Source organism: Brassica napus, chromosome A2 (assembly GCF_020379485.1).
Source record: "Brassica napus cultivar Da-Ae chromosome A2, Da-Ae, whole genome shotgun sequence".
Classification (NCBI taxonomy): domain Eukaryota; kingdom Viridiplantae; phylum Streptophyta; class Magnoliopsida; order Brassicales; family Brassicaceae; genus Brassica; species Brassica napus.
The window spans coordinates 3,085,780-3,110,452 of record NC_063435.1 but is presented as its reverse complement, the minus strand read 5'-3'; the positions used below and the strand labels follow the sequence as shown (position 1 = coordinate 3,110,452).

Here is a 24,673-nt window from a genome sequence, read left to right as displayed (position 1 = left end):
AGAGAAACACCTCTTTTTAAAAAAAAGATTGAGGAGAATACGAGAGACTGTTTTGCTATGTGTCATCACATAATAAAGTTAGTTTTTTCCTATTTAAATTTTAATGAAAGTGCTCAATTATGTTATTATTTTATGTCTAATATACTAATTGAGAAACTAAACCACTGCTGATGCTTTTAATGGTTAAAGACGATGGGTTGTCAACAATTGTTAAAGATTGGGCTGACTTATATACATTTTAAGGGATTGATTACTTAATTATATTTCTTTTATGTATTTCTTCATTTAATTAATAAATTATATGTAAATTTATTTACTTGTATATATTTACTAAATATTAGGGAACTAATAGTTTTTTGTGTGTAACTATTGCAGAATTTGTATTTCTTTTTTAAAGTATTTATTGTGTATGCTTCTATTTATTATAAGACTCCCAACAGAAATGTTGTTCGACATTTGTAAAAGAAGTGTTTTATTTACCAATTGATTTGAGATACTGCTATTTCTACAAAGCTCCCAAAAGAATTATGATGATTTTGATTTTTAACAAATTAAAACTAACAAATGTTTCTTTGGTTTCATGTGATATGGTTTAAATCATACCAGTAAACATAACGGTGTATATATAGCACTATCTACTTAAATAAAACCTAAAGAAAAGTTTCATATATCGCTGTGGATGCTTTAACACATCGACGTAGATAACATTCTTTCCGTTATTTTCCTAGCTGCGTACCAAACCCGCATGCTGCCACCATCCTAAAACAATAATGGACTGAAGATAAATTATATTGCAAGGGTGATATTGGTGATTAGTCCACTGAGAGATTCTGATGTATAGAAACACGAAAAGTTCTGTGCACACAATTAAGGTGGCACTTTATTCTATCAATTGATATTGTCTTTCAGTGCCCGTGACTCTCTCTTATTTCCTTTCTTGTTGGCTTCTGGTAGGGACAACACTCTTCTCGTGGACTGTTGTTTTGTATCCATCAATGCTTGTTTATTTTTTATACTATTTGATTCACGAACTATATAAATAAAACTATGAGAAATCTTGTCCTCTATAGGCATGGAACTTGTGTTAAAGAAAAAGGCAGGGAACTCAAATATTTAATAGAATAGCCATATGACGTTGCAGCGTAGGTGAATGATGATTTGATTCATCTAAAATGACTCTTATTGTCTTTATATAAAATAGCATTTAAAAAAAAAATAGCATAACTATTGTCAAAACTCAATTTGATCAAAATAATCTATCTAAATTTCTTTTTATCTTCTTGATATTATTTCCTTAAACACTCAAGCGAAACCTCTGCTCAAAAGTGTTATTTCTCATGGTTCTTTATTTCCTACGTTAGATCTCATCAAATCTGGAACTTCAATTCACCAACAACCATATACAATATGCACAAATAGTTTTATTCGTCAAATCTATAAATTTTATTTACTTACTGTATACATATTTTAATAATAACGATGTTTTGTAAATCAAAGGTTTAATATATAAATAAAATTCATTACAGTGTACAGCTCTTAGAACAATTAAAGAAGATAAATGCACACAACAACACCACTTTTTTAATCGAATGCACAAAATAACACCATTTAAAGATTAAAAAGGAACTTTTGAAAGAACTTAAGAATGACAAAATAAAACTATTCCAAAAAATAAAGTCTATAAATATTAATTTACTTTTTTTTTTTGCAAATGTTCAGGTTGAACAAGCATAGATCTGAAATGGAATTGTAAATAATATTTTAATATTTAGCAGTTGATAAAAATGGCAAATACCTACATGCACATTTTGATCGCATATGCTCTGAAACAGAAATCATGAGTCTAGAAGTTGACAAAAGTATGGACTTTCCTGGGTCTAGAAGTCTAAAAGTACATTCATCTTCCATTTCAGTATCAACATTTTCAGAAACTACATTTAATTGATCTGTAAACCACTGACGAAAATCTATTGTATAAAACTAATCTTTTGTAAGCAAATTTGCACGACATCGAGACTTCTACGGTACCACCAGAGAATCTCATGATTTGAAACTAATCCTTGCATTATTAAATCTGGTTTCTTAATCGAGATTTTTAATTCATGATTTGACATTTTTTTTTTTTTTACATTTTTCGATTAAGAGACAGTTTTTATATCTCTTATTTAAGAGACAGTTCTTAGCTTTTTTTAGTTAAAATCTAGGAAAATCTAAGAAGCATCTCTTAACCAAATTTAAGAACCTCAATTAAGAAATTGAAGTTAATCATGGTCTTAGGACATGCGCAGCAGCGGTTCATATTTCCCAGTCTCTCGTGATTTAAAATAAAATAAAAAATAAATGTAAAAAGAAAAGAGGGAAGAATCGATTGGTCTTCAAGAAACTAAAGTCTCAACATAAAATATTTTTCTCCGTGTATCAACTTTCAATTGCTCAAATTATTCAAAAGATAAATAGATAAAATTATAAAGTTAAACCATAATATTTTAGTTTTGTTGAGAGGCTCAATTATCATACACCGGCGCTGATGCTCTTACACGTTAGCGGCAAAACAATTTAAATCGTTTTATCACATTGTCTTTCATCTAAAGAAAGAATTCTAGTATTTTCTTGAAAGAATTATAGTCTTTTGAACCAAGGTTTCTTAACATTTATTGTTTCCAGATTATATATTTACTTTTCAAGATTTGGTATCAGGCTTTCTTGAAACTTCAGATTTATAGAACCATTACACCTAGGTTCAACTATTGTTTCCAGATTATGTATTTTAACCGATTTGAATAATATATACAAAGTTTAAAAAACTATAAAATATATATTTAATTTTTTAAAAATATAACATGTGATTTAAAAAAAATTAAATTGTAATTTTTAAAATTTAATTTTTCTTTACTTGGTTATTTGTTAAAAATATAATCAAATTCACTATGAAGTTGTATTCAATAAAACGTGATTTAAATCAATATTTCATCACAAAAAAAAGATTATATAAATTTACTAAGGAAGTTAAAATCAGTAATTCAATAGTGCATAATTTTATTTAGATTTTCAAATCCATATAAAATCTTTAAATAGACATTCTACTAAAAAAATCTAATGTGATACTAAGCAATCCTACAAAATCACCTGCTTTGCTTCAACTACATACACTTTTTCTTTATTTTCTTGCAAATCTAGATAAACAAGAGGTTGCAAGATTTGTTTCATTAATTTACAATTTTATGCTTTCATTTTTTAGCTGTATAAATATATAGATTTGTGTAGGTGGAAGTACATGCATATTTCACTCTTTACCCTATACCATTCTTCTGTATTTCAGAAAAACTTATTTCCAACATATAATTTTATATTATATTCAATGGATTTAAAAGCCCTACATCTAAAACTTCAAGAGATGAGACAATCTTTCTTTAACGAGGTTAGTATATTTCAATCTAATGAGCATATAAACGTCTATTGAACGCATAACATTCCAAGTTATTTTCATTTGAAAAAAAACAATCCAGTAATTTTTACATTTTAACATCTACTGATAGCGTCACCATTAGCTCTTTGTTAAAATAACAATATTGAAAAGTTGATCTTTTACAAAAAAAAAAAAATATATTGAAAAGTTGCTGTTGAAAATATCAAAAATTCGTTTCATCATTTATTAGAAATCTTGTCTAAATTTTCTGAAAAATATTGACGCAGGGCTACCTCAATTGTCAGTATACTCAGATAGAAGCATTGGAGAAAGACTCAAGCCCTTATTTTATTGTAGAAATAATAACTCTCTATTTCAGAGATTCCCCCAATGTTATTGCTGCTTTGGAGCATGAATTGTGAGTCTCCTATCTCTTTGCTTATCAAAATCCGCTTGATATAATCATGGAATGCATCAATATTGATTTTTATATAATGTTCGAAGTAAATGTAGAGTTGGATCTGTGTATATTTGTGTGGGGATGTAAATTCTGTAAAACCTATATTGAGTTAAGAGTACGTAGATGCCCAACTGCAAGATCGAGGACACACTCTACGTATAATTTTTTATACGAAGTAAAACAACTCTTGTTTATAAGTTTTTATAACATCTTTTTCTACTTATGTTTGGGTTTCTATATTTGTATATCAATGAAATTCAGATCAAAATCATTTGACAATAACTTGATGCAATGGATGCAGTCATGTTTTTTAAATTCTAGTGTTTGTCCATTCACTAAACCTTTTACGTTAAATATATGGTTAAACTAGATTTTCACCCGCACAACCGTTGCGGATATATATTTTCACATTTATATATATAGATATTTGTTTTAGATAATTATTATATATTTTTAATGTTACTCACATATTTAAATGTTTGTATAATTATACCAAATATAATAATTTTATAGTTTTCATGCTGTAAATTAAAATCATCACATATATATGTTGCTTATTATATATTTGTCCAATTGAATTTGCGTTTGATTACGAAACTAATTTTTTTAATGCATGAAACAACATATATGAAAACAATTTCGTATTTAATTTATTATAATCTTGATCCGTAATTCAAATCGCTAGATTTTTTTAGTAATTTTTAATGTTTATTAATTTTATATAATAAATTACTGTATATTAAAAACTTTAAAATAAGATAAATTTTTATACATGTATTATATAGTTTACTAATATTAACCCGTTCTACCAACATATTATATTTTTAGCATAAATATCTTATATTTTAGAAAATAAAATATGTTAACTTATCAATTTAAAATAATTTTATCATATTTTGATCAATATAACGTTTTTATTTTAAAATGATAGATATTATTATAAAATTGATAAAATAGGATATAATTTTATTCTTGTAGTAACATTTCATTACTAATTACTAAATTAGTTGAAAATATTTATATTCAATTTATGACAATTAAGATCTTATTATCATCTTTTTCAAGAGATTTGTTAGAATTTTAATTTTTTTAAATAAAAGATATAAAAGATATTATAATTAAAGTAGTTAAAAATATTATATATATTAGCATTAGTGATATACATTTAACTGAAAATTTAAATGATGGTCCAAATAAAAATATCACTCATCAAAAAATCATGATTTTTATTTTATTAAAAAAAATTTGAAAAAAATTAAAATAGAAATAAATATTTATTTCTAACAAAATCTTTAAAAATTATTAGTAAATGTATTTTTGAAATTAATTAATTTCATTTTATTTAAATTTTTGTTTATAAATCAAAACTATATTCAATTTTTATTTCTAATTATATTTTATGATAATTTAAATTAAAACTAACTAATTTTCGAAAGTAAATATAAAAATATTCTAAGAAGATTTTAAAAAGATTTTGTTAGAACATTTTAAATACATTCATTTGTATTTCAATAAAAAGATAAAGATATTGAAAGATATAATAATGAACTTATGTAAAATATGATATTTTTTAGAAATGGTCCAAACTAAAAAAATCACACATGAAAAGAAGTCATAACTTATGTTTTAATATATTAGATTGACCTTGGCTATAATTTGGTACTTTTTTAAAGTTATGTTGATTATATTTTAAACAGGGCGCGGGAGCCAATAGAGCTACCCAAGATTACCAAATGCATTAATCGGTTAAAAAGCAGCAGCGCCAGGCTAGTGTTTTATTTTGCAATGTGGTTTTAAAACTAAATACAAAATTTACATTGAAATATAAATGCTGACTTTTCTTTTCTCTCAGCATCGGTGCCATCAAAATTAACAATGAACTTGAGAAGGCAAACATACTTCTCCAAGCTGGCAATGTAGAAGGGTAAGTACGTTCTTTTCATTTTGATTATTCAATTATTTTACATACAAAGCTTCATTTTAGCCATGAGATATAATGATCGAAACTATTTCATAAATAATATTTTCACTTTCAAGAATGAAAGAAGCAGTGCGTCGTATTAAGAAGGAGCACAGTGAACTCCGCGCAAAGTTTGAGACATATTTTCAGGTATATAAAATTGCAAATTAAAATGATTCTTGCAACAGATGATTTTATGCTCGAATTATGCGATATTCAACTAAAATAAACTTTCATATATGATCCGGAACTGGATCTAGTTCTTAGCTTATTCTTTTCTTTGCCAGTTGATGAGACGAGCTGGTCCAACAGAACAAGCTGTGAACTCAAGCTAAAGACATCATGTAAGCCATGTAGTTTGGTTTGCACAACAAACATTCCACCTGTTTCTACCCAAAAAAAAAAATTCCAACTGTCCAAACCCAACCACTGATCAATTCTAGTTATAATTATTGTTAATTTTAAAATGTTATATTTGTGTTTCAATCTTATATATGTTACCTTAGGTTCTGATGCATAATAAAATAATTATTTATTTCGATTAGATAACAATTTTAAAACTTAATTTAGTAATATTTTGCATCGGACTTCACATGATTGGTTGCAAATCCATGACATGAATTTAACAAAAAAAAAATAATCAAAATAAATTTTTATTGTTAATTTTAAAATGTTATATATTTTTTCTTAATCTTATATATGTTACCTTATGTTCTGACGCATAATAAAACAATTATTTATTTCGATTAGATAACAATTTTAAAACTGTATTTGGTGATATTTTTCATCGGACTTCACATGATTGGTTGCAAATCCATGACATGAAAAACTTTTTTAATTTAATCAAAAAAAACTTTAACATCTCAAAATTAAAAGTTGGAAATATAGTCTACTGTAAATAATTATATAGTGTGAGATGTAAGCGTTGTACAACTAGTTTTTTATCCTTATTTGAATTTTAGATCATTAACCGGTTACACATGCCTTTTTTTCTTTCAAAATGACATACATTACAAAACTACATATATTAGGACAAAGTTACTTTGGGGAGAAAAATAGTTATTATAATTTTTCGTTTTCTTTCTCACCAAAAAATTACAAATTATCAAAATACCCACCCCAAAAGGAACGATCATTCCAAGTCAAAAAAAGAAAAGAATAAGAAAACCCAAAGCATTCGATTAGTTGTCAGCAGCGACGGTGACAACGTAAACTAGTGGTTCCGTTAAATCACCGTTACTTTGCGTTGTAATCACCACATCGACGCTTTCACTGCACGTAAGCTTTCTAGCTCTCATCGCTTCTCCCTCCCAATCTGTAGTGGCCACGACATAAAGCATCATAGCAGCACAACATATCTGCGCCGCGAAAAGACCTATCCAAAGCCCGCAAAATCCATACCCGGCCCAAAACGTTAGCCCAACAGCTACAGGCGTTCCGACAAGGTAAAACGCACCTAGGTTTATGTTGGCAGCTTTAGACGGCCGAGCAGTGCCTCTAACAACCCCGCAACCTACTGTTTGCGGGCAGTTCCCGAGCTCGCAGAGCCCGAGAATCGGCAGCGCAGCTGCGGTTAGCCGGATGATATCAAAATCGTTAGTGAAAATCCTTCCCCATACGTCGCTTACACCCCAAGCAAACGCAGAGGCCGTCATGCCCATTACTCCAGCAAAGGTAACGGCCACAATGGCTGATAGCCTAGCCGTGTGTGGTCGGTTTGACCCAAGTTCGTTACCTACGCGGGTAGAGACTGCAAACCCTAGAGACGATGGGAAAATGTAAAGCAAGGACGTCGTTTGGATAAGAATGCCCATAGCCGCAACTGGAGTTTGAGGGTTAATGAGCAAACCACAAAGAACGGTCATGATCTCGTACCACCACCACTCTAGACACACTCCCACGCAGCTCGGTATTGCCAGACTAACCAGTGGGCCCCAGTCTTTAAAACATTCTGAGCTAGGGCGGGTCCACGTTGGCTCGTGTAGACCTTTGACCCAAACGTAGGCCACAAGGAACACGACAACAAAAAGATTTGAAGCGGCTGCAGCCATTGAGACACCGATGAAACCCAATCCAAGGTAAGAAACTAGGAGAAAGTTCATCGGTATGTGGAAGATGGTGCCGGCGAGCATTGCAATAGTTAGTGGACTTGTGATGCCTTGTGCTCGAAGGTATATACGAAGAGGGTTAAGAATAGAGTTGGTGAGCAAGTCAGGAATAGAGAATAGGATATATGTTTGAGCCAACGATGCGATACTTGGATCTTGATGGAGAGAGATCATGATGTTCCCTAGGTTGAGCCATAGAGCGACGATTACAAGAGAGCTAGTGAGCAAGAAGAGCACGGTTCTTTGAAGAGTTAATGAGAGGAGTGTTGGCTTGCCGGCTCCAAAGGCTTGGGAGCAAAGTGGGTCCATGCCGAGTGCAAGGCCTGCAAGAACTGAGTATCCAGTGATGTTTGCGAAGGCAATGGCTAAGGAGCCACCAGCGAGTTCTAGTTCGCCGATATGACCGAGGAAGAGCATCGAGATGGCTGAGCGAGCATAGAGGATGAGCGCGGCGAGGATCGTGGGGAAGGCTAAGGAGAAGAGAGACTTTGCTTCTGTTTTAAGTTCAGAGATTGTTGGGACAATGTGGTTAGGGTTTTGCTTTTCTAGGTCTATTTTCGATAGAAGATTTGTGTGACTGGTGATGTTTGAGGTTTCCATTGCTATGTGAAATGAAACACAAGACGATTTTGAGTTTGTAGATAAGATTATTTGCCGATGTCTGAAGCATAACTTTTTCTGGTTCTATATATAGTACAGAAGTAGACCTAAACGTGTCCACGTCTTAACAAGAACGGTTCAAATATATGTGCAGTGGATTTTCTTCAATTAAAATAAAAAGTCAAATAGTTATTTAATTGACGAACATTATTATTAGCCGCTGTTTATTATTTTATATATTTAAAAATATGTATGATTTGTAGGAGTGTAAGTGGTCCCTATTATATATATACCGAGCTGCGCGGGAGTATGTAACCCCTGAAACTGATATTGTTAATGTAGATTACAGCCGCAAACAATATTCTATGTGTGCTGATCAGTTTTCAATAACTTATATAAGGGCCGGCCCCGAGGAATGCGTAGTGAAACATTTGCAACATGCCTCTAATTTTTTTTAAAAAAAAAATACATATGAATATTCTCAATTTTTCTTTTTTACATAGACACAGCCACATACCTCCAAAATCTCAAGGCCGGCTATGTATATATTGTGGTATAACAAAAACCACATAGTACCAAATTTATATATTGACATTATATTATGTACTGGTTATATTACTGAAACATGCACAAAGACACACACCTTAAAGGTTTATCTGAATCCACATAATATCAAAGATGAGGAAAGTTAGAATTGAATTTTTCACTCATAATATAATAAGACACCTGCAAATAGTCAACTTCGGATTTAAGTGTCAAGATTTATTTCTCAACTAGTTGTTACATATGAAAACAATGTCAATACTTGGGGTATATCTAATTCAACTCTTTTTTTCTCTCTGTAAAATAGAGTAATTTTAAAAAGAAAGTAAAAATGTAACATTCCTCTGTATTTTCTCCTTCTATTGAAGCATATCTACATCTATAATAAAGTTATTCTATTTTTAAAAAAATACATAAAATAGAGTTAAATCAGAGATAGTCTTAATAAAATGTTTTATTTTCTTCTTCTATTGAAACCTCTCCTATCTTTGTTTTACCGTTAAATAGCGTACACACGGGATACCCTCATCGTGAATCTTTTCTATGTTGGGTTTCCGACAATCTCATATCCAAAATACATCATCATTCTGAGGCTTGTGTTCATTTCTCATTTTCTTGAGATTTCTCTTGTGGGGAACGAACTCATCAACGATTGCCAAACAATGTATATAAATTAAACTGTTTGATATACACATGAGCTAGTCATCTAGATATACACCAATTATGTTTTATAAACATATTATATCTCATATATAGCAAAGATTTATAATTTATTGTGATCATCTTAGTTACTAATTTTTAATTTATCTTTTTAATATATACATATTTCCTTTTAGTTTTTTTTTTTTAAAACAGGTTAATTATGTTATTATAAACTATGAGAAATATTACATGCGATTTTAAATCCGACAATTTTTCTTTATGAGGATTACTGCACCATTTTTAGCACTGAGAGTTGTCCTATGGGATCTACACTTTCACAGTATTTCTTGCACCATGATAAAAATCTCTTATAGTTTTTCTCCCATTAATTTGCATAATTCGTTTTCTCTTGACTCAAAACTCGGACCTAATAGTATAGAAATATTAATTAACCCTTAATCAAACTTTTGGTTTAAGTATATATTTTTAAATATATACTTTATTTTCTAAATTACCTATGCGTTTTTACTCTTATACATGGTGAAATGTAATCGATATCGGTAACATATATAATTTTTAACTATATACTTAATTTTCTAAGGTACCTATGTGTGTTTATACTTGGTGAAATGTAATCGATATCCTTAACATTTATCACCATCAGAGCACCTCACCTCCAATGAAGGTTTCTCAACTTGAGATTCTAAGATTATATATATGTATAAGTATACAAAAATATCATTGCTTATCTCAGTAATAATTATCATTATTTTTTAAGATGATACATCCCTCTCTCATTAAATTATGAATTCAAGATCGTTCAAGTAGCTTTTGTTACTTCAAACATATATTTATCTTTCCTATGGTCCCCCCTCTATGATATACCATTGTAACTAAGCTTGCACCTTTTTATCAAAAATAAAAATAAATAACTAAGCTTGCACCAACAGTAATAAGAAGACGAACGAAGAAAACCTAGAATTTAGAGTAAGTAATCCACGTTAGAGGTAGATGGAAGACATTAGAAGTTTTGTGGTCAACAATAACTACCTTATATATTTTGTTATCAACGAAGAGTCGTTGTATGTTTTATTTTGTTTCTTCGAGAGTTCGAGTCATTGTTACTTGTTCCATGGATTTGAATTTGTCTCAATAAATCTGTCATTCTTTTTTGTACATATAAACATGTCATTCAATTAGGAGAGGAAAGCTGTCTTTCACTTGATCTTGTCTTGCCCTCAAACACCCGAACATGTCTCTGGATACATATTATACATCATTGATGATGCTATCCCAAGATCAATTGCTGTTGACTTTGTATTTCCATTTACAAATGTTTGACTTTTAGTGCTTGATATGTTTGACTTTTAAAATATATTTGTTAGTCATATACTTCCTCCAATTTACAAAAATGGCGTGTTGCCACATCTCATACATACAAATATATATACATATATATATATATATATATTAAGAAACTTTCAAGTTTATTAATATGCCTATGTTTAATACATCCATAATTATTTAATATGAGAATAATACAAAGTTATTAGTTTTAGGTAAAAATGTAATGTGAAAATTAGTTTGAGAAGCCGTATTTATAAGAACACAATATTTTGAAACAAACAAAAAAATCTAAAACAAGATTTTGTGAAAAAAGAAGAAAATATTTATTTTCCATGCAAAATAGCTTCCAAAGCAATTTCTATGTATGTGTACATATGTTGTTAAATAATACCCAAAGTAACTGATAATATATACTGCTAAATTATTTTATTTTGACGATTAGCACTTACTTGGTGGAAAAACAAAAGCTAAAATATTTAAACAGCATTTGTATACTATTGGCATTTTCTTGGCTTTTAAGCATTTGATTTGACTTCTTTTTTTTAAGCATTTGACTTTTTTTAACGTACGTAAAAATATTTAAATTTATGTTGCAGTATCATGACTTTTATTTTCAAAGAGACGTGCTTTTCGCTTGGAGCCATGTCCTTATAATAACGCTGAAGCATGCCTAGTTTACACAAGTCCACGTACTTAATTAACTTCTACATCTAAGCAAAAGTTCAAAAAAAGAATTATCTTCTCCATCTTGTGAAATCCGTATCTATGTACTACATTTCAAGTCTTCAAGATATGTACTACAGAGTCTACAGTACTTGTAAAAAATATTTCTTTTCAATGTTAAATTACAAAAAAAAAATATACTCAATGTTATACGAATCATAATACCGTACGAACGGGTAATCTGATCATCATTTCATCTTATACATGAATTTCCTAGAAACTTTTTTTATAAGAAACAGTAAACCATTGAAGTGGTTGCGTACAATGATTTGGTGATAGGCGTAATCAGTTTTGTAAGTGGGTATTAATATTAGTTGACAAATTTTTGAAGATCATATAAAATTATCCCTAGTTTTGACATTTTTTTGCCCTAATAAAAAAAAGAAAATGCATCCCCATCGTGAGTGAGCAAAGCATTAAGCATATATTATATACGTGCGGAAAATAATTGCACATATACTAACATAAGTTATATAACCAAATTATCTATTCTTTTAGCTCAACAACCACATTATAAATATACATATATACAGGCTCAATAGGACAACTCACATAAGTACGTAAAACGTAGTTGTGGTAAGAAAATCTAAGAAATAACAGTCATAGAATCCATGTATATTATAATTTCCACTAATAGCATTTTCATATTTTCAAATGATTTAAAATATGAAAGCCGGTTCAGATTGGTTAACCAAGACACTATCTTCCAAGGTGAATGCAATCATGACGTCGAAAACGTGAAGTATCGTGACAGATATTAAAGAACAATTTTTATATATAGGGTGCTCAAGACCAAGATGAACAAGATCAATGCAGCTGAGTGTTACTTATCAATATTTATAACACGTTAGATGATCATGCAGAGCTTCACGTGAAAGAGTTTGAGCGTTGTTTGGATGAATATAGATGTTGATATGATAGCTTAAGCTGATGCTATTTCGAATTTCCTTAACAAATCCAAATAAGGTTTACAAAAATTTTACGAACCCACCAGGAATCTTGACTGTAACCATGTATTTAGAGTCTGCATAAATTTCATGATAAGGATCACTGATAAGAATAAATATAATAGGACTTGGCGACAAAGACAAACCAAAACTGACAAGAGAAAGCTTGATGTTGGTTGTTGAATGAAAACCCTAATCTTAATGTAAAGATAAAAAGTGAAAATCAAAGCAAAAATGGCAACAGCTTCGTTGTCATAGCTCCCAGCTACAGATCGGGAAATATATGAGGGAACCTGCAAAGATAACTGTTTAGTAAAAGAAACAAAACAAAATTCTGAAGTATCACATCAACAGACTTTTGTAGCAAATTCCACTAAATGATGCACCAATGCTAAATACATGGCATTAGAAAACAAAGCAAGAAGATATTAGAAGAAATAAACATGATGTTCTAGTGTTCAGAGCTCTTCCAAAACATCATTTGATAAATAAAAAAAATCCACGAATACGAATTGAAAAACATACCATGGTCAAAAGAGCAGCAGCTGCTAGTGCTGCACTGGATCCCTTAACTTCCTGTCACAATGCAAATATACACTGTTGGTCCAACTGATTCTTGAATTTACTAGAGAGGTCATGTTAGGCAAAAGACAAACCTTGGTCAAAAGGTAAGTTGCCCATGACGCAAAAGCTGAAAACACAGGTGCAGTGAAGACACAAACAGTCTCTACAGACAGAGGGATGTTCAATGAATTCAAGACCCTGTGGCGGACAGATGTAAATATCAAAACTTTCAAACTACCCATACGTGTGTATATCAAATTATTGCTGGTTTCAAACTAAACTCACCACCAGATGGTTCCAGCAGTCAATGTTAACCCAGGGTAAACAGTCCCTCCAATCACACGGCCAAGAGGATACCTATTATCAAATCAAATGAGAAAATAAAACTATTTGAAGATATCAAATAAAACTAAATATCTGATCCTAAAATTACCAGGTCCGATCATCAAACCAGTTCCAGAACTCGTATATTCCATTATTCGATAAGAACTGAAAAAAAAAACAACAAATGGTAAATTAACAGGACAATACGCCAACAGAGAAAAAAACTGATATAAAAGAAAAGAGAGAGGAACCTGAGTGACCCTATAGTTAAAGTAAGGATCGAACTCATGAATGACACTTTCATACTTTATGACCTGAAAAAGAAATCAACCAACTTTACATAGAAAACCAAAAGTATTAAGACCATTAAAACTAAAAGAAAGAATTAACTTAATTCAAAGTAGATACGACAAGCAAATATCTGAGGAAACATATGAATGCACGTAAAAGTTACAACTATAAAATATCTCTACTGGAACAATCAGCAACAACATTTAAGCTACAACGATCAGTGGCGGATCCAAGATAGTCGGATCTAGAGCCAAGTTTATTGGAATAAATCAAAGGAGCAGAGATGTGAGTATAACTCACAGAGAAGAGTCGAATGGAGAAAGCGAGGACACCAATGAGGACTAGGATCAGAGCTGAGAGTACAGTCCCGAAAGCATTCCTCATCGCAGACGACGTTCCGGGAGGTTGGCTCCTCTCTAGAGCCGCCATTGTTTTAACGCGGCGAAGGTGAGCTCGGATTGAAGAGAGTGAGAAGGGACACAGACAGAAACAACTTCAAAAGTCAAAGAAGACTCGCGGTTTTTCGTAACAAAACTATCCAAACAATCTCTCTCGCTCACACGTGATATTACATGGGCGGTAAGAGCATCCACAATGGTGATACCCATTGTGGAGTCCTTAGGATTAGATTAATATTTTTTTTTTTTTTTGAATAGTTAAGGATTCTTGTGAAAAATGTGTGAACAATGGTGAGCCCGAAGTTAGAATCCTTAGGAATAATTTTTTTTTTTTTTTTTTTGTGAAATATAATTTTATTAATTGCATGAAAAAAAAGATACAATGATAAAATATAAAGAAATCAAGAAACACTAATTATTAATCTTCATCACCAAACTTGTTCCAAATATTTTCGATTAAATCATTCTTCAATCGTTCATGCATACGCCTATCACGAAGATCATTCCGATTGGGAAACATATTATTCAGATTTGTAGGCCTCTCGGTTTCGACCTCTGAACTTCTGGTGACGTCTCCTTCTTCAAATTCAGATATATCGTAATGAATGTATCCATCTCGTTCATTTTCGACTACCATATTGTGTAGTATGATACATGCTCTCATAATCTTCCCTATCTTTGCTTTGTTCATTGTAAGAGCCGGGTTTCTCACAATTGCAAACCGGGATTGTAGTACTCCAAAAGCCCGCTCCACATCTTTTCGGGTTGCTTCTTGAACTTTAGCAAATAACTCTTGTTTAGGACTTTGAGGGAGTGTGATAGATTGGATAAATGTTGACCATTTTGGATATATACCGTCTGTGAGGTAGTACGCCAACTTATACGTGTGTTCGTTGACGACGTACTTTACCCTCGGGGCCCGACCTTCTAAAATGTCATCAAAAACAGGAGACCGATCGAGGACATTGATATCGTTTAAGGTACAAGGAGGACCAAAAAAAGCGTGCCAAATCCAAAGATCGTGTGAAGCCACAGCCTCTAAGACAATTGTCGGTTTTCCTGATCCACGTGCGTACTGTCCTTTCCAAGCGGTTGGGCAATTCTTCCACTCCCAATGCATACAGTCAATGCTTCCGACCATGCCAGGAAACCCACGTTTCTCTCCAATATCGAGGAGTCGTTGAAGATCCTCCGATGTGGGTCTTCGTAGATACTCTTCTCCAAATAATCTTATTATTCCGTCGGTGAAATGGTGTAAACACGAAAGTTACTATTCCAGCCGGTAACTAGCAAACGACTGGGCCCCGAAGACTAGCGCCTTCGTGGATTTAACACATGTCAAGTGTTGATTCGCTACACATTCATCTAATAAAGGTCCTCTTTATTTTAGCAATCAAACCAAACCGCAGTTGACTTTCCAGACCGGTAAAAATCTCGTCAACCATGTTATCTTTCTTTTTTTGTTCTGTTCATGAACTTCACACTGGTGATGGAAGAACATACAAAGTGCTTTTCTCGACAAATATAAATTAGAAGCCAAAAACTTATATAACCAGTAACCAAAAAGTAGTAACATAGCAACTTTTCAATACTAAACAATCACATGAAACAAAAAAAAAGAAAGATAAGAATGCCAGGGGAAAGTCAAAGTACTCAAGTTACTGTTGGTCGAAACAAAGACAACCTCAGACTACTCGGGATTACCTGTTACAGACAGAGTCCAAATACTACTGCTTACAGACCAAAAACAAGTATTGATTTTGCTTGCAAGCGAACACTAGATACGTTTTTTTGATAAAATATCGCTCCAGTGAACGGTATGATTTGCTCGTTTGCACATCTTTATGATAAACAGAAGATGACTGCGTTTCACCTGATCTCTTGGAGTCGATACACATGCTCTAAAGTCTAAACCATGAGGAAGCAGGCTCTCTAAAAACGAGAACACAAGAAATATCCAACTTCTTAAGCAAATAAGTTAGAGTCTATTTGCTCCACGTTGGGGAAGATTTTTCTGAGCACAGCAACGTAATCAGAAGACTTGGCCTGAGAAGAGATACAAACACACATAAATGAATATAATTGAACTAGATATAGTTAGATGGATCCAAAGTGAAATGACACCTTTTCACAAATTCCGAGCCAGAGAAACTAATAACCTAAAGAAGACATTGGGTCTCAACCAAATAAATGAACAGACAGATGCAGAAGACCACAAACAAGTTGTGATCTTCAAGTTATGTTCCTTAATGCACTAGAAGATTATCTAGATTAGCAATGGGATCAAATGCGTATCACTAAACAGACATGCCATATCTAAAACTTACACAAGGGTTATTTTCGAGGTAGATAGTGGTAAGCTTCTCTTTAGAGCCTGTAACAGCTTCTGTGATTGCTTCAAGTGATTCTATCTGGTTGTCATTAAGCCATAAGTCTTCCAGCCTACAGGTTAAAATAAAGCCAGGATGTAAAATTACCAAAAAACAAAAAAAACAGTCCTGAAGCAAGGAAAGTGACATACTTTGTGAGGTTCTGAATGTCATCAACTGATGTGAGCTTGTTGTTCGACACATCCAACACCCGTAGGTTAACCAATGCACTCAAACCCTCCATTTTTGAGATACCATTATGGCTCAAATACAACTCTTCAAGAGCAACACAGTCCTGTACACATGTTTTTCAATGCATCAGAAGAATAAAATGATGGTAAGAGTATCAGGCTATCTGCTAAAAGGTAAAACAATGCACACACCTCAAATCCTTTCATAGAGGTCAACCGATTACTCTGCAAGCTAATCTTTTTAACACATCTGAGCCCACACAAGTTCACAACTTTGATACGGTTTCTTCCCAGCCACAGTTCCTCTAACTTTGTCAAGTTCTCCATATTCTCCATTACCTGAATAAACCACAAAGCTTTCCTATTCATTGCATTGTAAAGCGATTAGTAAACATCAAAGGAGGGGACAATTACAAACCCGCAATCTATTAGACCCCAGCTCAAGAATCTGCAAGTCGTGCAAGTGTTCAATCTCCATAATCTTGTTAACTTCATTCTTAGACACATAGAGCTCCTTCAACGTGCTAGAGGCCTTTGATATCCCTTCCAACGAAGTGATCTCATTGAACGATACGTCGAAAACCAAAAGCCTTGAGAATATGCTGACGTCTGGTACTTTCGCTAGCTTGTTATCTCTGAGAATCAGCTCCTGCATATACAATGATGATCAATCTTATGGCCTCATATTCGTAAGATTTTCGCAAGATCAGAGAGTGGAGAATAATCATCACCTCGAGATCGCACAAGGCGTCCCAGCGAGAGAGAGGCTCGACGGCGGAGTCTTCGATTAGGTTTTGGCGAAGAGAAAGCTTCTTGAGCATCGAGAGGTGAGCGATCCTCGAGTCCAATTCCGATAAACGGTTCGCCGTAAGGTCCAGCTCAATTAGCGTCGGAGGTAACTCGACTGAGTCGAGACTGTGGAGCTGGCAGCTAGTGAGATCGAGAACATCACCTGAATCATCGATCTCCATCGGTGGTTACAAGCTCAGGACGACGACGACGACGAGGAGCTTCGTGGGGGAACTGGTCTAAGCTAATTTCTCTTAAGCTCAAAACGTCAGCGTTTAAGTCACAGTAGTAACTTTGTTGCCGGTAGGGTTGTCGTGTTGGGCTAAAGCCCATGTATAGGCGCTGGATAAGTGGGCCCATGATCTGACTCGTTTTTTTTTGTCTTCTTGCAAAATCAAAATCCGATTAGGCTTAGTTTAAAACTTAAGTAGCATTTAGATGTTGAGTTCAAACCAACGGAGACAAAAACATACATCTTGTAATCATTTTTCAGTATAGAAAGATACATCTTGTAACCATTTTGCTGGCATAGAAAGACACATCTTGTCACCTATTTGTAAATTCAAGATTGTAAAATTTTATCCAACACAACCAATATTTACATAGGTAGAGAGTCACATTAGATACATCGCAAGCACATTGGAACAAATTCATCACCATAAGTATATCATCTACGCTTTTGCTGGGAACACTATGTTATACCAAATAGAATGCAAAACCATCAAATTTATTATCATACATTTTTCCCTTTAAAAAAGTTTATCACACACAAACAAAAATAGTAAAATGTATTAATATGAACTTTAACTGAACAAAATAATAATGTAGTAATAAAAATACAAATAAGAAAATATACAAGAAAAAAATAAAGACTAGAGAGATAATCATTCTGCTCTTTACATATTACGAAAACTTAGAAAATTCCATGATGGTAGGGAATTCGAAAAGCTAAAAAGAACTGACTTCTGCAAGATGACAAGCATTACAACACACACATTTTCTGTCAAAATTTTCAAATTAAAAAATATTTTTATTAGTTAAAACAAGTAAAGAATATACACAAAAGAAAAACAGAAAGAAAAGATCAAGAAGGAAAATTCCAAACATATATTTTTGGACTCAGCTATTCGAATAGTTTGAAGTAAAAGACGACAGATAAAAGACAAAAGACATTACATAATGGGTAAGTAAAATGTTGTATCATCAACAATATTACGAAATATGCATACCAAAACAAGAAAGAAAAAATAACAGATTATCTCTCCTTACCTCACAAGTCACAAGTCTCGTATGACATACACTCCTTTAATACATGAGTCTTCTTCAATAGTCATTTTCCTTATCTCTCTCACTCTCTCCATCAATATTGTCAAACATGGACAAAAGAATGAGGCTCAGGGTTCCAAGCATAGTCAGGTCATCTCTAAACTCTTGCCGATCACGAGGTCTATACGACGTCGTTGACACTTCTGCTGTTGCAAGCCACACCACCTCTTCCGAGAGATTCTTCCTTACCAAAGCTCCACGCGTGGACCGTCACAAACCTAAGCCTTATGCCTTCCCTCCAAACCCTTTCTACGAAGGAAGCCGTTCCTTTCGAGATATAAGGAAGAAGATTAAGACAAAGAGGAAGCAGAGATCATCTCAGTTTGGTTCTGATCCTCTTCTTACCTCTAGTTTTAAGTCAAGTGGGTCTTGGTGCTGGTCGTGTAGCGAGGAAGAAGAAGAGAGTGACGATAGAGATACACTCGTTTCTTCTAGAAGCTTCTCCTCGGACTACTCTAAAGGGGAGAGTTTTGCGGTGGTGAAGAAGTCACATGATCCGTATAAGGATTTCAGGAAGTCAATGGTGGAGATGATTGTTGAGAGACAGATCTTTGCAGCGGCCGAGCTACAACAGCTTCTTCAGTGTTTTCTATCGTTGAACTCTCTTCAACACCACAGTGTTATAATCCAAGTGTTCTTAGAAATATATGCCACCTTGTTCTCTACCTAATATCTATCTCTCTCTATAAAAACTTATACTAATCACTATGTTCAGCCTTAATCTTACCTTAGTGTTTCGGCTTTCCCCCTTAAGCTTTGTATTAGCCATGTATTTATGTTATCAAACAATGATCACTTAGTAGATCATCTCTACCCATTTTTATCTTTGCCTCTATAATAATATTCAAAGGAAAAACTACTTTAATATATTTTTATTTTTTTCTCTATAATGAATATTAATATCATTTTAGAAATGTTGTCAAAAAAATTATCTTAGAATAAAACATTGGAGATACTCTTGTATTTTTGCACATTATTAAACCAGAGTAGGTTAAGTTTCATTTACAAGCTGAAGAGATCCTTGACATGCCTATACGTGAAATATTTTAAAGCTTTTAATAGGATGAATTGTTTTTATTAATAGAAGAGAAGTAAGCAAACATTTTCTTGAACGGACTAGCTTCTTTGTTGACAAAAATGAATCGGGAGATTAATTATTCAACAACAAAAATCTATTCATATGATATCCCTAACGCACACTTGATGTAAGTGCAAGTTACAACAATAATTAAGTAATGCAGAAAATAGATTGAGAGACAATCTCTCAAAAAACAGCTTTTGTTTTATCAAATCGTCTTAATAATAGACTTGCTTAATCAACTTTTTCACAGTCTTTTAACACTCTAACAACTGGTACTACAAAATTCTTAAGCCTATACCAAGCTTATGTCTCTCCTTCATCACATACTATCAGTTGTTCGTCTATCAATGATCAATATTCTTATTGACCATATTAAATACTGACTGACGATATTAACATATAAATCTATTAATATGCCAGTACGTATTCGCCTGGCCAGATGTGTATATTAGTATGGTCAGTAATAACCAGTAAGAATATCGATCATTGAGACTTGAGAAACATATATTAATTAGTAAGAATATGGTCAATAATATATGGCATACTTCGCCTGACCATATTTATATGTTAACATGGTCATTAAGTATATCAGTTTTCCCCTGACCATATTTATATGTTAATGGTCACTAGTCAGACGATTTGAGAAAAACAGAGTTCCTCGAGTGATGACACCCTTCGGAATGGATTTCTGAGATTTTTAAAGTTGAAAGATTTTAAAGTCATAAAGTCTGACCATATTATATGTTAATATCATCAGTCAGTCAATAAGAATCAGTAATATAGTCATTAAGAATATTGATCATTGAGATTTGAGAGACATATATTAATCATTGCGAAAAATATTATTTAAATTCTAATGTGGGTGCAACAAATTAGATTGATCATTAATTAAATTGTGGGTGGGTGCAATTGCACTCTTATATAAAGTAGATCCGCCCCTGATCTTACAAATTCATGTTTTCAGATTAGGTGTGGATCATTGGATCTGTTGGGATTAGTTCTTAAATTATTATTGAATCTAGTTCCGTTTGGATTAGTTTTACATTTAATTTTTCTGAGTATAAAGATTTGAACCAATATATGTATCTATAAATTTTTAGTTTATTTTTTTTGTTAGAGTTTCTTACAAACATTTCTCAACATTTTTATTTGGTAGCACAATCACATATATTACAAAATTTCTAACCAATAGTTTTGACGTAGTGTCAGTTTAATTTGCAAACCTAAAACAAAACAAAAAAAATATCAATGGTTTTATCTTTTATGATAAGATTTTTAGCGATGCACGTCCACACTAAACCATGAATTAAACAATTATGGGAAAATATATTTACATATATGTTAATGTAAATCTGTAAAGTGATATGTAACGTTTTGATTAGGTATTAGCTTTGACTTTTGCTTCAATATACATTGTACTATTGACCCTAAAAATTACCAAATAGAATCAACAACGAGATGGGCTCATCAAAGGCTTCTTATGAGTACCACTACAAATAGTATTCGTAGAATACACTTTGAACTTAAAAAAGTATAGCAAAAATGAAGAAATGGCAAGTTTATGTGGTGGTCATATCCCTATTCGTCCATTTGGTGGCGTCACAAGTGGAAACTATTACTGAGGGGAGAACAGGGGAGATTACCAATAAGCTTTTTGATGGTATTCGTGGGAAGAGAACGGTGGAGATTATCAATAAGCTTGGTGGTGGCTTAACACTAACACTCCATTGTAAGTCTAAGGATGACGATCTCGGTGTCCAAACTCTCGCACCGGATAGTAGGTGGTCGTTCAAGTTTACACCAGCTTTTTTTGGCACAACACGCTTTTCTTGTAATTTTAAGTGGGGTGGAGAATCCCATTCGTTTGATATCTATGATGATAACCGAGAAGTTGGTGATAAGCAATGCTATTTGTGTTCGTGGAATATATACAATGGTAGTCAGGGTGGTTTTACATGCAGATTTCAGGAGAGTACCGGTAGATATGACATATGCTATGTTTGGAATGAGTAATTTACATATATATTTTTCTCTGAAACCTGAATTTCTTTGAAAATTCATGATTTGATTAAACTCTGGACTGTAATCATACAGAATTATCCATATTCGATGATAAATTTACTTTATATTAGAAAAAAAAATCCGAACAAAGTGAACCAAAATAAGACTGAAATACATATATATTGCAAACCTTATAAAGACTATTCCAACTTTAAATGGACAATTGGGTAAATATTGATATTCAACAGAGCATTAATATAATTTTTTTTCAAAACAATGTAGTTAACCAATAATATCTATCTAGTCTAGTCTAGTATAGTATCAATAAAGTAAAACAATGCTCACTTCTCACCTGCCACGTCACTTCCTATTGGACGACTTTCTTGTAAGTCGTCTAGGAAAAGTCTAATTTCTGACATAATTTGTTCAAATGCAAAATTAACATGTTTATCTTAGAAAACTTACCAGAAAATCTTATGTGGTATTTTCGAAATTTTTTTGTAAACAAAGAAAAACGGACGATTTCTAGAAAAGTCGTCTCTAGAAAACAAACACAAAAGTAAATTGCAAAACTAACTTTTGAATTGACCAGAAAACTTCCGTGTAAGTTTTCTACTGCCAGAAAACTTACACATACTGGCGAACAGATCTGAAAAAAAAAATCGATTTCATACCTTAAATTAGTGAGATAACTTTCTTAGCACACAAAAGTTTTTTCCAAGCACACAGAAGCTCAAACGAAAACGACCCACCAATAATCGTAAGCACCAATAAATGAAAGAGATGTTATTTCTAGTTCATATTAAATGAGATAGAAGGAGTATAAATCGATTTTAGATGCATTAAGAGCTTCAAATTGGTTGTTCATGATGGTTGGTGTATTGAAGGCAATTGCAATATTGTAAATACTTGAAGAAGATGAGGATGATAGAACAAAAAACTCATTCTAAAAAAAAAAGTAATGACATTTTCGTGAATAATCCGAACTTTTGGAGTGAATATAGCAAATGAAAATCTAAAAAAATCATGGGTTAGTTTTGAGTCATATTTAATTTGTTTAAATTGCATTCTAAATTCATTGTATATCTTTCTAAAATTTAGGAACATAATATCCAGTTTTTAAAAATTAATAAAAAGGTCAAAAGATCCATTTACGCAAAAGGCTAAAATATTTTTAGATGTATTCAAATTTTGCTTATTTTAAAATAATCTTAAAACATTGTATGCATAAATTGAAATAAATTGAAATATATTTATATGTTTGATAAATATTTTTTTTATCAAACACCAAAAATAGTTTTAAAACTACTGAAACATATCAATGTACAAAAACCCGGCGCAAACACCTAGTTTTTTTAAATAAAAGTAAAAATTATACAAGCAATCGTCTAGGTGATGGCTTAGCACTAATCCTCTATTTTAAGTATAAGAATAACGATCTCGGTGTCAAAACTCTCGCACCGGATAGTTCTTGGTCATTTGATTTTAGACCAAACATTTTTGGAATAACACTCTTCTATTGTCGTTTTATATGGGTCGAGAAGCACATTCGTTTGATATTTATGATGATTACATAGATGGTGTTTGTAAGAGTAATCCATGCATCTACTGTATGTGGAATATAGACCAGAATAGGCCATGCAGATTTAACCAAAAGATCAAATGTATTTGACCAAAAACACACCTTCTCGTTATTGTTTTAGTTTCATAGAGGAAGAAGATTTGCTTAGGTTCATGATTAAGGAAGAGGTTGATCTTGTGTTTCCTATGTTTGATGGTGCTGCTGAGACTGGGAAAATCATTAGAAAAGCTTTCACAGAATGGGTGGTAAGTCTCCTCAAACACTTTCTTGCTCTTTGTTCTTATAGAATAGTTATTGCCAAGACCGGCCCAGAATGCAAGTGATTGATTAAAGCACATTGTTTAAGAATTCAAAAATATTGGAGCGCCACTGGTTGTTACCAGTCAGAGTCTGTGTTTCTTGAGTTTAACCACTTGTCTTGTTGTTGCTAAATGATCAGGTTAAGGTATTAAAAATGAATTTGTGACAGCGATCTTGATGGTGGTCACCCTTGTCATTTCGCCACTGCTTCCAGAAGTAGCAACGACTAAGGTTTTGCTCTTCTTTTCCACTCAAATGGTGGCTCTGACTTTTATAATCGGAAACACTTGCAAAAATCTCTTCGAATCCATTATCTTTGTCTAAGTTTGCATCCTTATGATGTTGGTGATCTATGCGTTGTTGACGGTGTCCAGGTAAAAAACTCACCACCAAAAATCCAAACTATTTTTTTTTATTTTGGTTCGGTTCAGTTTTAAATGGTTTATTTTTACCGGATTGGACATACCTAGGCTATTCTTTTTAAAAAAAAAACATACCTAAGCTATTGTTATTTTATTGGTATTTTAGGAGTTATGATTGTTTATAGTCCTACAGGCTTTCTTTTCAGTCTAAATATAATAAATTTTAGTTTCAAATTCAAGTTTCCTAATTAGATTATTACTATAGAAAAAATTGCATAAATAAAACTATAAAAAAGAACATAATTTAATACATTGACCACCAATACGAATATTGAAGTTTATAAGTTTAATTATATTTT

General features: G+C 32.3%; 5 protein-coding genes across 6 annotated transcripts; 3 read left to right on the top strand and 2 right to left on the bottom strand.

Annotated features, from left to right (window-relative positions):
* The first annotated feature begins 730 nt into the window (after nt 1-730).
* LOC106425780 (pseudo histidine-containing phosphotransfer protein 2-like) lies at nt 731-6,182 on the top strand. Of its 2 annotated transcripts, none has more exons than XM_022707779.2 (6): nt 731-3,418; nt 3,694-3,824; nt 5,564-5,632; nt 5,719-5,790; nt 5,904-5,976; nt 6,087-6,182. In XM_022707779.2, exons 1-6 carry the CDS (start codon nt 3,275-3,277, stop codon nt 6,159-6,161), a joined length of 564 nt encoding a protein of 187 aa, XP_022563500.1. In that variant the 5' UTR covers nt 731-3,274; the 3' UTR covers nt 6,162-6,182. The 2 variants fall into 2 exon arrangements, with proteins under 2 accessions (XP_022563500.1, XP_022563504.1); XM_022707783.2 differs by having other exon boundaries at nt 739-3,418; nt 6,114-6,182.
* Nucleotides 6,111-8,980, bottom strand: LOC106425754 (protein DETOXIFICATION 52-like). The gene has a single exon (XM_048749582.1). The coding sequence runs from the start codon at nt 8,532-8,534 to the stop codon at nt 7,008-7,010; it is 1,527 nt and encodes a 508-aa protein (XP_048605539.1). The 5' UTR covers nt 8,535-8,980; the 3' UTR covers nt 6,111-7,007.
* Nucleotides 8,981-15,842: 6,862 nt separating this feature from the next.
* On the bottom strand, nt 15,843-17,942 carry LOC106425681 (protein phosphatase 1 regulatory inhibitor subunit PPP1R7 homolog). The gene is made up of 6 exons (XM_013866392.3): nt 17,605-17,942; nt 17,292-17,522; nt 17,066-17,212; nt 16,835-16,977; nt 16,641-16,755; nt 15,843-16,359 (listed from the first exon to the last, which is right to left on the bottom strand). The coding sequence occupies exons 1-6, from the start codon at nt 17,842-17,844 to the stop codon at nt 16,279-16,281; spliced, it is 957 nt and encodes a 318-aa protein (XP_013721846.1). The 5' UTR covers nt 17,845-17,942; the 3' UTR covers nt 15,843-16,278.
* A 114-nt stretch (nt 17,943-18,056) lies between these two features.
* LOC106425757 (transcription repressor OFP8-like) lies at nt 18,057-19,790 on the top strand. Its single transcript, XM_048749592.1, has one exon. It carries the CDS (start codon nt 19,038-19,040, stop codon nt 19,656-19,658), a length of 621 nt encoding a protein of 206 aa, XP_048605549.1. The 5' UTR covers nt 18,057-19,037; the 3' UTR covers nt 19,659-19,790.
* A 1,821-nt stretch (nt 19,791-21,611) lies between these two features.
* LOC111202255 (S-protein homolog 3-like) lies at nt 21,612-23,983 on the top strand. The gene is made up of 3 exons (XM_022694845.1): nt 21,612-21,862; nt 23,774-23,897; nt 23,939-23,983. Exons 1-3 carry the CDS (start codon nt 21,612-21,614, stop codon nt 23,981-23,983), a joined length of 420 nt encoding a protein of 139 aa, XP_022550566.1.
* The last annotated feature ends 690 nt before the right edge of the window (nt 23,984-24,673 follow it).

Excerpts from the sequence above, each read along its gene's own strand:
- LOC106425780 (XM_022707779.2), top strand. The coding sequence starts at position 3,275 with ATGCATATTTCACTCTTTACCCTATACCATTCTTCTGTATTTCAGAAA. Across the intron at positions 5,633-5,718 it reads TTAAAAAGCAGCAGCGCCAG|CATCGGTGCCATCAAAATTA; the intron begins GCTAGTGTTTTA and ends CTTTTCTCTCAG. Across the intron at positions 5,977-6,086 it reads AGTTTGAGACATATTTTCAG|TTCTTAGCTTATTCTTTTCT; the intron begins GTATATAAAATT and ends AACTGGATCTAG.
- LOC106425754 (XM_048749582.1), bottom strand. The coding sequence starts at position 8,534 with ATGGAAACCTCAAACATCACCAGTCACACAAATCTTCTATCGAAAATA.
- LOC106425681 (XM_013866392.3), bottom strand. The coding sequence starts at position 17,844 with ATGGAGATCGATGATTCAGGTGATGTTCTCGATCTCACTAGCTGCCAG. Across the intron at positions 17,213-17,291 it reads TGGGGTCTAATAGATTGCGG|GTAATGGAGAATATGGAGAA; the intron begins GTTTGTAATTGT and ends TGGTTTATTCAG. Across the intron at positions 16,978-17,065 it reads CCTCTATGAAAGGATTTGAG|GACTGTGTTGCTCTTGAAGA; the intron begins GTGTGTGCATTG and ends ACATGTGTACAG.
- LOC106425757 (XM_048749592.1), top strand. The coding sequence starts at position 19,038 with ATGGACAAAAGAATGAGGCTCAGGGTTCCAAGCATAGTCAGGTCATCT.
- LOC111202255 (XM_022694845.1), top strand. The coding sequence starts at position 21,612 with ATGAAGAAATGGCAAGTTTATGTGGTGGTCATATCCCTATTCGTCCAT. Across the intron at positions 21,863-23,773 it reads GATAGTAGGTGGTCGTTCAA|TTTCATAGAGGAAGAAGATT; the intron begins GTTTACACCAGC and ends TTATTGTTTTAG. Across the intron at positions 23,898-23,938 it reads AAGCTTTCACAGAATGGGTG|AATAGTTATTGCCAAGACCG; the intron begins GTAAGTCTCCTC and ends TTGTTCTTATAG.